General features: G+C 36.1%; 1 protein-coding gene across 1 annotated transcript; it reads right to left on the bottom strand.

Annotated features, from left to right (window-relative positions):
• Positions 1-355: 355 nt before the first annotated feature.
• On the bottom strand, positions 356-10,476 carry Hen1 (Hen1 methyltransferase). The gene is made up of 6 exons (XM_072302670.1): positions 9,926-10,476; positions 8,329-8,576; positions 7,370-7,552; positions 6,412-6,565; positions 5,785-5,996; positions 356-4,209 (listed from the first exon to the last, which is right to left on the bottom strand). The coding sequence occupies exons 1-6, from the start codon at positions 10,184-10,186 to the stop codon at positions 2,412-2,414; spliced, it is 2,856 nt and encodes a 951-aa protein (XP_072158771.1). The 5' UTR covers positions 10,187-10,476; the 3' UTR covers positions 356-2,411.
• Positions 10,477-12,976: the final 2,500 nt, after the last annotated feature.

Here is a 12,976-nt window from a genome sequence, read left to right as displayed (position 1 = left end):
TTTTCTTCCACAAATATTCAATGGATATTTTCTCCCACAAATATTCATGGAACATTCTCTGGATACAAGTCCTATCTGGGATGCTGTTTCCAAGGATATAAGTAATACAAGATTTTGTCATTATTACTGCGAAAAAAAATATTTTTATAGAATTTAGTTACTTTGCGAGGTCAACATGGTGATGGTGGTTCAATGGAGGATTAATGATCTCATACCAACAAATCTAGAGATTCTTGATTGAAGTATTCTTAAAATTTCAGATCCACTTTAAGCTCATCAAAAGTAAATGTGTTTAAAGACTGGCATAATGCATGTAGTTCGAACATGTGAGGGAAAAATTTAAGAAATCAATAGGTTTTAGTGAAAAAAACTGTACTGGAAATGATAAACAAAATTTGAAATGAAATACAAACTAAACAAAAAAGGAAAAAGACTCACTAAACAATATGGAAATGAAACAAATGAGAAAAAACTAGGGAAGCTAAGACACAATTGGGTGGAAAAATTGATGAACAAAGGCAAACTATGACTAACGACACAAATGTGTTAAAAGGAAAGTACGGAGGTACAAAATAAAAATATTGCAATAATTTGTTCTTCTTCTTGTGTGTGAATAGGATAGGTACATACTACTAGGTGATATAAAACAACAGTCCAAAATTTGCATTGACTCCTTTCTTCTAAATTTATAGTTTCAAAACTTCAGGACACATCATCCACATCAGAAATATTAATGTGACAATGACAATGAGAAGAAAAAAAAACTATAACAATCGATTTCACAGAGGCACCAATCAAAAAATTCATCCTACCACCACTTTAGTAGAAGAGAAAAATAACTAACTTAAAAACATACTGGTGCTTACAATTATTGACTAAAAAGAAAGACAAGAAAAAACCCTTCATAATAAGAAGGATTTTTTTACCAAAAAAATGGCTTACAACTCTTAAGCTAATGATGTGCGCCATAAACATAAAAGAATAACACGAACCTAATAAGAGGAAACTTCTGTTTCAACAAGTTAGTATGAAAAACTCTTTCCCTGATCGGTCACAGGCCCACAAGGCCAAAGATCAATTTTGATGATTCAAAAATGAAAATATGGTGCTGTGATGATTCTGACCAGTGAACTGAGCGTTGAAACAGAAAGAGTGGACTGAACAATTAGAATTATTTTCGGAAAATTTGTCAGTAATTTATGTGCCATTAATCACAGTTTTCTAAAGGGGATTGCCATGAAAGTAATGATGTATGATATGGATTCAGCTGTGAATTTTTCAATCGGAACGGAGTAAATTTTAAAAATAAAAAGAACACATAATATAAGATAACAAATAAATAGCACGGTTACAAAATTATCAGTTACAGATGAGCATTAATCCTGATTGCAGAATCTTAAATTCATTGCAGTTGGCAGATAAAGATAACATGCTGATAGACAAATGAGAACTGAACATGCAACAGAGGATGACTTTTAAATAAGAGAGAAATCTGATGAAAATTGGAATAAGTGCAAAAAAAAAAAAAAAACAGAAATGGACAGAAATACAAACTGTTACTTAAAAATAAACTAACGCTAAAAAGAAAAAAAAATAAGAGGGGGGGGGGGGAAGGTAATTAGATATAGACCTACACCTCCTGAAAAGGAGCACAAAAGTAAGACTATTATCACTTAAAACTGGAAGGAAATGGTGACTTAAAAACTCTGATTGACATAGTAATTAAATTTGATAGAGAATGTTGTAGAGAAAAATACAAAAACTAAGCATAATTTATGATGATAATAATAATAATAAATAATGAATAATAAATAATAATGAAATCAATAATAACTACAAAAAGACAATTAAAATTTAGGCACACACAAGAAATATTTCTTGCTGAAAGCTATATAATTTAGAACTAATTTTTAAGAAAGTAGAATATTAGAAGGTTTTAACTTATACATAGAATTTTTTACCACTTAAAAAAGGAACACATTAATGAGAATGAGACATATAGATTACGAGAACATAAAAAAACCAACATATAAAAACATGGTTAACTCTGGAGAGCATTATCTACTAAGGTATTAGGCTACTTTGTACTGAGTCACAAGAATAGGGACAGAGACCCCTGTAAACCCTTAAAAGTGAAAACATTACTAATCTAAAATACAAAAAAGGCAGCCTTATTTACTTTAAATGGTTGAGCATTGTTCCTCGCCTCGAAATTAGTAAAATATATTGTTATGGTCTACTCAAACTCTCACAAAACACCCTACTTCTATGAATTGTATACATATCACAGTCCATTGAGTTTTAATTAAGAGATAGCTTATAGTGCAAAAACTAGTATGCTCTGGTGTCACACTTGGTTGAGGCTTTGCCAAAATTAGAAGCAAACGTTCTCAGCATTTACATAGCGACAACTACAACGAGGCAACATGAATATTTTTTTCAGACTTCGAGCAATCTTGGCTTTTTCTGCCATGAGAATCACTAGTTTCATCACAAAGTTTCATAAAGGTACTCATGAAAGGATTTCCATTAGCCGGATTCTTACATGCATTTTGGTTACCAATTTTGGAAAAATTACAATCTTGATTCAATTTCTTTGGCAAGAGAACGCCGGTGTTATTTCTCATTTTTTTAGTGGCTCGATTTGAATTAATGCGAGAAAATTTATTCTGATACGCTACTGGTTGATTGTAGTTAACGGTTGACTGTATTTCATGTGCAGGAATGGTAGTTGTATTGTAAGTCATTTGATTAGAATCGTTATTAAGAGTCTTATTATTCTTAACAGCGTCAATGGACGGTTGGCAAGTTGAACTGGCAAACGAAGTCATCTCCGAGGTATTAAATGGCCTCCTTTTACCACCTCTCTTCCCTCCTCTTCCTGGCTTTGACCTGAGAGGTCTGTTATTGACACTATCATCAATGGCTGTGGTCAAATTCTTTTCACTACGGTCAGGAGGGGATGATTTAGAGCTTGTTTCACCTTTACAATCCCTCTCGTTTCCATTCTTTAAGTCAACACTTTTCACTTCCCTGCTTGAGAATGAATTGACTGTTGAAACGTAAGGAATTTTATCATTCAACTCTGAAGTTATCGACTTCAACTGCTCTTGTGACACATTGGGCACATGTGAGCTCCTACCTTGCAGGGACCCTCTTTTGGAGCGAGTATTTTTTTTTCTTTGAAAATTTGCATCAGAGAAGTTTGAATCCGTGTTTTCACATCCTCCGGCTTCAAAGCTTTTCCTTTTTTTATATTTTCTGTACTTTCTTCGGTGGGGTTTACTGTTTTTGAGTTCCTCAGATATCACCCATACACCTTCAGAAGTACTCATATTTTCATCACTTCCTGCTGTAGAAGAATTTGCTTGATTGCCATTGGCCAAATCACATGTCAATTCAACTTCACCATGAGCAAGATCAATCAATAGCACGGGCGGTTTTGTTTTTGTACTATTCCCCTCAAGTTGCAATGTATTGGACACATGCAGTTCATTGTTTTTCTGAAACTGAGACTCATTTTGAGACAACAAAGGAGTCTTGGTTTCTCCCTTGTTGGTACAGTTCTGCTCACAAACTGGAGAAATCACTAGTTGATCACATTTCTTTTCTGGAGGATTTCTTTCATTTTGTAATGTATCAGATGCATTATTTATTTGATGGGATATTTGGAGACTCAAGTTTTCTCCAGTTAGATTATTAAGATTGCTCTCTTCTCTTTCAATGTGGTCAATCTGAGGAACTGAAGAAACTTCAAGTTCACTGAGTTTTGTTCCAGCGCAGTCCTTTTCATGGTCTGATGTGAGAGACTTATCACTCAAATGGTGAAATTCTTCAAGATCACGATTTTGTCTGGTCAATGTCTGAGAATTTGTCTCTACTATTTCCATGTGACTGGTCTCTAGAACAGCAGAAACTTTTAGTTCCTCCGATATGTGTTCATTTGGAGATGAAAGACGATTTTGAGAAGGAGCTGGCTCATCCCAAGCATCCCAGTCTGCATCGGTGACTGCCGTTGCATCCCAGGCCGGGGATGTAGGCCACTCATTGGCCTTAAATGTGCCCCAATCAGAATATGCATTCTCTGTATCAGCATCACCTGTTAAGTATCCTTCTTCCTCTTCACTTGAATCATCATCCATCCCGACGACACAAAGATCACCATTTTCATTTTCCTCTATGACAGTTCCAAAAGATTCTAGGATGGTTCTTGAAATAAAGATAAAAAAGACAAAAAGTTACAGATAAGCATATGCTTTTATAAAAAAGGAAATATGAAAAGAGGAGTAAAGAGGCAGAGTCTGATGCATTAAAATAGGATTCTTAAAACATTGTTTTCCATTTCCATGACTGAAGGATGGACTGATATATTACATGAGAAAATGAGATTTTCTCATGAACCTTCAGAGGACACTCCCCAATGGGCCTGTTGCAAACTTTTGCTAGAGCAAAAATAATAGTTGTTTCTATCAGTAAATGTCTGAAAAATCATGATAAGCGCATTGGCAAAGTTTGAAATGCACTCCTAACTTCACAATCTGCGTAGGAAATTTGCAGTTTCTTTGAGCTTCCCACTTCAAAAACGATACTACGGCGCAGGTGAATATTTCGTTAGAGGTGTCGTTCTATCCAACCCCTGTGCACTAGGATACTACGCAATATTCAACATGGCCGATACCGATACGCCAAAACAAATGTGCCTGGATGAGATTCTAACCATTAGTTAACGACCCAGCGTTTTTACATTCCTGATTTCTTCGCGTTGATAAAAATCTGCTCCGGTTGACCTGGTGCTCCCAATTGCGATTTGTGTGCGCGGAATCGTCAGTCATATTGGGTATTGCTATTGTGAAAGGGTTGAATGGAACGACTCCTCTAACGAAATTTTCACCTGTGCCATAGTATCGTTTTTGAAGCGGGAAGCTAAAAAAAACGCAAATTTCTTAAGCAGATTGTAAAGTTAGGAGTGTATTTCAAACTTTGCCAATGCGCTCACCTTGATTTTTGAGACATTCACTGATAGAGACAACTCATAATTTTCCTCTAGGAAAAGTTTGTATCAGGCTCACTCTGTCGGCAAGTAAGCCATGAAAGCCATGTGTAAGGAGAGAACTATACCTGCGGCCCAATTTAGACCTTGGAGCATTGATTGAACTGTTGTAAAACTAAATTGACGAATCAGATTTAGCTCAGCTTAAATCAGTTCAAAATAGTGTAGTTTGAAACATTTCGATGAAAAGCTTAATTATCTGGGCTAGGCTTAGCTGGCACCGGCCCCTTCCTCTTTGAATACTATGCAGACTGCACATGCCAGTTACTCTTTTCTCTTGTAGTCTTAGCAGTTACTCACATGCATGCACCTCCCAATCAACTCACACACTGTTGCAGTTCCGATGACTATTTCTGACACTCCATTTTTGGAAATGGCATCTTCTTAAATGCTGAATTGAATTCAATGGCTATTTTCTTACTTCAGAAGCTATTGGGGTTTTTCAAAAACATATTGTACTTAGAAGCAGTGATGTTGCCAAAACAGAGTGCTGAATTTGAGAATGCAAAGAAGAAAAAGAAGGAACCCATTGAAGTCAGAAAAACTTTCATGGTTACAATCCTAAACGACTTAGCATGGTTTTACTGTTGGATACTTTTCTAAACTGAGTAGTTGTATAACAGACCTAGATTTACTCCAGTAGTAGAGATTGTGTGTTTTCCCCCTCAATGAATCTTGTTTCTTTCTGTTCAAAATTGAAATTGAAAATTTACACAAAGAATGAGAATACTTACTTCAACTCTTCAATGCTCTGACAACGATCAACAAATTTTAGAAGTGTGGACAGTTCAATTTTTGGAATATCTTGATCTACATAGGGTTCCAAGTATGCAAGTCTTATTCTATGATGGGCCACCTCATCACGGATTTTCTCAGCTTCCGTTCGAGTGTCGATAAAAAATGGATATTCATAAGATTCAATCTTCTTGTAACAGGTTTTAGTGTCCTAGAAATAAAAAGTAAAATCAATTTACAGGCAGAAGCTAAAGAAATAATATGAGACTGCATCCTTCCTAACTGGAATGCTTCAAATGAATAGCGCGTTTCCATCACCCATTTGTACAGTTATTCCAGCAAAAATGTATAAGTATCTAGTTTTCTCTTGATATTATCCCGAAGTGACGTTAGACTGTGTTTCAATGGGTTAAAATTACTTGACATGCATTTCATTACCCAAAACAAACTCCACTCCCCAAGCAGGTAAATGTACACGTGGTTAAGATTAAAAACATATATTTAACAAGAAACAAGAGGCTGGAAAGAACTACCGATTTCATTTCAACTTCATTTTCAAATGTGACTTATGTATTCAGAAGATAAAATCTTGAACAATTCATTCATGATAAATTATGAATACTTACGATGGAAGAAACAGTTTCTTCATTAACTGATCCCTTTCGAGTAAAAACAGCCATTTGGGAAACACATCCTAGATGTTCCGTTCCTACGGGACCAGGACCTATGCCGCTAAAGCGCACTTCATAATTTGGAAATCTCAAGACAATATTTTCGGCCCTGAAACAAAATTCATTGAGTGCTATGGTGGAATTTTGCTAATTTGAGACTCAATAATTTAAAGGTTTTGATAATACATTAGTTAGTCCTCTGTAAACATCTCCTTAGTGCAAAAAAATCTGTTGTACTTTTCCCTCCACCATAATTTAAAAGTTTTCATGGTCTGCTGATAGAGATAACCTCTGCAGCTGGAAGTTACAATCAGTTGCAATCACAAGTAATGAATTTTGTCTGTAGGGAGAGCTGTGCGAGAGAAATAAATTGACAAATGCAGAGAATGGTCCAGAAACGTTGCATACAGTATGAACTTGAATGGGAACATAAATAAAAAAAGGAGGTGGTTGCAATTTATGATTTGCTTACTACCTGCAGTAGATGGGCACAGTGTAGCGTTGATAGTCATGCAAAATTTGAAGTTCAAGGTGCGTAAAATGGACCATAACATCCATGTTTTTTTTTTTTTTTTTTTGGGTTGCTTAATTCAACTCGAAATATAATTTCAAACAATTTACATAGAATAACTTTTTGCCATTAACTAGACCATTTTCAAGATAATATCTGATGAAAAGTGTCAGTGCCCCCCTAAATCATGGATGAGATCCAAGATGCTTGAAATGCAACCGCCTCTTTTTTTAATTTACTTTTTTCCTTTCCTTTTTTGGAATAGGATAGTCATGACTGATTTTTTTTTTCCCCATCCTTTTTTGAACTGAGATGGTGGTGTGATCACGGAACTTGGTTTTTAAAAAAAAAAATGTGCAGGGCAAAGACAAAAACAATGTAAAAAAGAGGACATTGCCATACCAGTCTTCAAATTCCTCCCGTGTCCACTCAAACTTATGATCATCATGTCGAAAACCTTTTAAACCTTTAAACATGACATTAAATTCAACATTTGGAGTTGTAAAGACAGCAACTTTCGGTTGAGTGTAACCAAAAATAGTCCATGGAACAGCATTAAGCTCATGAGGCCACAGATGCTCTATCCTGAAACATAAAACGTCACATAATTAGAATATTAAATGATAAATAAGGCATTAAACAAGAAAAATAGTCATGCTAAATCGGGGACTAAATTTTTATTGATTTTATACCTTTTTCATATTTTATTTAAAGAAAGAAAATTATATAATTGAAAAAGTCACATCTTTAAAATGTTTTAAGCATGCCAAAGATGCTAAAAATTTGGAGCTTTCTTCGAAGTAAATTTTAATCGGATGGCACTCATTTTCGCATTCATTTTTTAAAGTAAAGAGTGGACTGAGCTTCTAGGAATTTTTTTAAACCCTAGGTAACAGAAAAATCTTGTTTTGAAAGTACCAAAAATGGGATCAGTTCGAAACAGTATTTTTGGCAGGCTCTGATGACATAGCCAGGCAGGAGAAAAAGCAGTTGCTAATTGGCTGAACACAGCTTCAGGCCTTGCTATGTCAAATCAACTATTGGCTTTTGACTGGTTGGATTTTGATCAGCTTTTTTCTCCCCTTGGGAGTGTTGCTTATGAACTTTTTGGTAAACTACTTGGTTAGATAAAAGTATATTAGGTATAACCCTGTACAAATTACATGCCACTACTCTAGTCTGGGCATTAAGTCAAATGATTTTTCTGGCGGTGAGAGGGGGGGGGGGGGGGGGGGGGGGTTGGTGGCAGTCATTAGGCCTGGCCCTCAAAAGTAGTACCAGGGCCCGAGATAGGATGTGCCGGGCCTGCCTACCCTGGCTATGTGCCTGCTGCAATTCTGATTGATCAAAGAAAAACTTACAACTCAATACAGATGACAACATCCGTGTCCAACAAATTTGGATCACATTCAGCGATACTACCAGCGAGTATATCTACAGAAAAAGGAGCTTCACGCGGACATAGATGATTGTAGTTCAAGGGCTTTGCTCTCCTATGATATCTTTGCAGCATTTCTTCATCGACATCAATACACAGGACTTTCTCCAAACCATCGATCCTTCTCAAATGTTCAAAATAGCTGATCTCTGCACAGCCAAAATCCACCACCTGCTCCAAAAAAATACAATAATTGAACAAATACCTAGATAACACTTAAAGAAATAAAATTGATTGAAATGCAAAACACTCTACCTTATTTGTTCGCTCATGAGCAACTCAGATACTATGTCAAGAGATCTATGGGCCAAATAAGTTTAAATACGAGACTGATTTATCATTTTTGTGCCGGTCGTAATCAGAAGTTGCTTGTACGAGAAAATTCAGGTGATGAATTTCATAAATTGCAAGGATTCCTGTAAATTTGCTTTATATTATGTGCTAACAAACGTTTCAATGAATATTTCGGCTTTAGATTAACATTTAGAAGTCCTGCTAAACTTTCAATCTCCTTGCAGAATCCAAACTGAAAAATCCTGTCCTCTTAAGTTTGAAAAGCTAGTAGACGATGGAAAGAAACTGTGATCATTTTCAGATTAGGCAGCATGAAATTTGACAATTAATACTATTGTGCACCTCTAAAAATATGTAGACTCTTCTTGTCAGATATAAGGTAAAGTTGAAATCTAGAGATGAATGGGCAAATTAAGACATTTGCTTGAGAAGATTTACAATTTATTATACAGAGCAAAACTAATTGTCATACATCATGCATGACACATGAAAATAGTAAGTGAAATGCTGAAAACTAGGTGAAAGCTAGGTATATCAGAAAATAATCTGACAGTTGATTTTTCAGATAAGGAAAATCACTATGCAATTATTTGCTACCTGTAGCCTGCAGCGATACCAACATCAAAAGATGGCCGATATTAATTGAAAGATAAGACATTAAAAGAATTTGATAACTGATAAGATACACTTTCTGCGGGTGATAACTTATGATAACAGAGGAATGAGATGCTGTTCCTTCTTGAGGTTAATGACCAGTGTGGAATGTAGATAAAGAAAGGTGTAAAAATACAGAAGAGAAAATAATAATTGATAAATAATTTGAATGATTCCTTTTTCACTAGAGAAGATGAGCTAAGTTAGGATTGAAACACAGTTAGAGCAATTAAGGAGGATTGACAGGAAAATTCTCAAAATATTGAGACTGGATGGTGCAAAAAATTGCAGTATAAGCAGATCTAAATTCATTGCTCAATATTACTTCTTCCTTTTTCCTTACATCCAGCGAATGATTAAAAAAACTGTATTTTTGATTGATCTCTCCCAGGATGATCCACATGAAATCTATCGGGGCTACAGACTATGATAACTCTGTGTTTTTCAATCGTTCTTTCTCTATCCTGTTTAAGCATGATGCTACTTATAAGGAAATGGGTAAAGCTCTTCCGAATAGAGAGAAATTTCTCACTTGCAGAACTTCAGAGTCAAAAAAGATTAGGTATACGAACCTTCAAGGGTTTGGTACTGAGGGCTACCTCTTGCCGAACAACATCAGAAGCAACATGATAACGCTGGATGAAGACTGGAGGGATGAATACAATTCCGTTGTCGTCATCTAGTCTGTAATCAGCTTTGAATTTGTCACTTCTGGCGATTTCATAGCGGCCACGTTTCTTGCGGTTTCTCTTATCACGAAAAATGAACTCAGTCGCAGATTTAAAGACAAAATTTAGCATACAGTGTAGTAGGTAAAGTGACATGTTGAACATACTTAAAAGGCGATCCGAGAGTCACTCATAGGAGCTCAAATAAATTGTCTAATGGCTGAGCTATGAGAATGCTAAAAGCATGTGTCACTTCATTTTAATTTACTAACGAACGAGGAGAGTCGCCAGTCGCGTGAAAATCCAACGAAAGCGATAAAGAAAAATAAATTCCTCACATATTTCTGTCCCGAATATTCTGGAATGGTGTATATTAAACTGCAGGTACTCTTTATTAAACTGTGTGCGAGAGATAACACCAAACTACATGCACGTTTTTGATAAGCGATAGGACTAGGAAGCAGGAAGGAGGGTAGCTTGGAAAAGTTAGGCAAAGATTACTAAGGACTCCTCCAGATACCGCACGCCGTATACTTGCCGTAGGAAAGAAAGCGGCCCCCCAGTCGCCTGCAGCGCCAGGGTAGGCAACCTGTGTAGCGGTATGCCATACTTTAGCCCACCTGTAATGGAAGCGCATGGGAAATTGGGAAATTGCACTTCGAATGTGCAGATTATGAACGGCAAATTGCGAAAATTGTTCATTTTAGTCACTAGTGGACTGAAATGGACTCAGAAAATTGAGCAGAGTTATTTGCATTGATTTTTTTTTCTTTCTTTTTTTTTTGGTTTTTTCGGCATTTTTTAACGATTTAAGACGTAAGAAAATTTAATACAGTGAATCTTTAACCAAACTTAGCACAGCACGGCGAAACCGTCAAACACACGGCAAACAGTATATTCGTTAGCTCGAAGTATGGCATACCGCTAAACAGGTTGCCTACCCTGGAGCTGCAGGGACTAGGGGGCCGTGTTTTATTCCAATGCTGTATCTAACAATAAGTTAGGTTAGGCCAGAAAAATCATAATTTTTTCTCATTGGCTGACAGAAAATGTGGCGCATAATTTGAATTCGAGTTCCCATGCTACGTGCTAACTGGTATAGTTATTACGTTCGCGCATGCCTGATTTTGCAGAGGGAAAACGATTCAACCCAAGTGCTTAAAATTTTACCAAATGACTATGAAATGTACGGAAATCGGCGAAACTTTCAAGCCTCGATTTTGATTTTCTCACCCATGAGAACAGTTTCAAACTTGACAAAAAACCAGTTGTAGTGATTTCTTTCGAAGTTGATAGAGCGAAGAAGACAGGAAATGATGGAGACCCAGAGTACAGAATGTGCAATTTTTCATGTATTTTTAGCTATAAAATTTAAAATTAAAAAATAGAAACTTACGTATTTTTACTTGTTTAAATAAAAGAAAAGAAAACGTTCCTCATTATCATGCATCCTTTTTAACAGTTCCTCCCCCCAACCCTGTTTATAGAAAATGGATATTTCCATTTCCCAGGTAATGGGTGGGTGTAGTGAAACAATTGAGGTATTTTTTGTAATTCGTGCTAATAATTATATTGGGATCCTGTCAAATCCCCAGTTTTCTTATCACAGTTTGAACCCAACTGAACCTGAGGTTAAAATTTTGGGTATTTTCCTTAATCAAAAACATCTGGTCAAACTTTTCATGCACAGATAGGGAGCAAATACTTTGCAATTGCACCGATGATGAGCCGCCTGCTTGAGATGCATTTGCCCGATAACACTTAATTACGTTGCTCGTGAGAAAATTTTATTATTTTAATTACATTAACAGGATTGATAAATTGCTGCGGTTCCAACTTTGGAGTCCCCAAACGAGGTGGCGACCCTGCTACTAAATTTTCGCCCTATCTGTGCATGGAAAGTTTGACTGTATGTAGAGGCAAGCTCTCAACGCAGCATGGGATGTCCCCTCCACCATGGCCTGAACTTGTGCTTGAACAGTGCTTTTCTTGAGCAAGGGATTGATTTCAGAGAAAGCCAGTGGCACCATCTTGTTTCTTGCAAAATTTTACAGAAGAAAAAGCACTTAAATAGCAAAACCAAATTACATGCAAGGACTCAATTTGAAGCCCTGATATATATCAAGATCTAACTGCAATACCTAACGTATTTGTACGCTGACTTTGATTGAGAAACACTTTGAGATAACTCTGACAGTATGCCTCCAATGAATATCAAGGATTATTTTGTCCTCCTAATTGCACTATTTGCTAGAGATGTGCTTTTTGAATTATTCTAGGGTTTTTCGGCCACAAGTTGCATGAGAATGCCTGACATAGTACGTACAGTGAAATGTAGGTAACAGGGTATTTTTAAGAAAATTTTAAAAAAATCCAGAGACAATCAGTTGAATGGGTTTTACTAGAATGAGCCCAACAGCATTTGAACTTAATTTTACAATTGGGAACTACAATTTCTGGCACATCTGTAAAAACACTGATGTGCATAGGGAAACTAATGGTCTATACATTGTTCCTAAACTGTGCCAGAAATTGTAAGTCCCGATTGCAAAGTGCAGTCTATTTCACATTGCCTGACTTCCTCTCACGTTTTTGCTCCTCATAACAGAGAATTGAACAGCAGAATGCCTTGAAACGTTCTCAGAATTTGCCTCAGATTATGAAGAATGTATCATCAAACTTTCAAGTCAGAATGAATGCTTCTAAGTTTTCTGGTAAAAAAATAGGACAAGAGAGGACATCAGGTGGCGTCTGATATAATTGGGCTGACTCAGGGACAAATCCGTCCAATTAGTCGATTGATTATCAAATCTGCGCAAGAATTTAACGAGAAAATGACTCTGAGAAAGAGGTAACTTCTGATGATTTAAAATCATATCAGATACGGACGCTTGTTACAAGTGATTAATATAGAAGATTTAAGGCTGAAAAAATGAAATGAAAATACTGAATGAA

The sequence above is a fragment of the Bemisia tabaci genome, chromosome 7 (assembly GCF_918797505.1).
Source record: "Bemisia tabaci chromosome 7, PGI_BMITA_v3".
NCBI classification, from domain to species: Eukaryota; Metazoa; Arthropoda; class Insecta; order Hemiptera; family Aleyrodidae; genus Bemisia; species Bemisia tabaci.
This window is presented reverse-complemented; position numbering and strand designations above follow the sequence as displayed.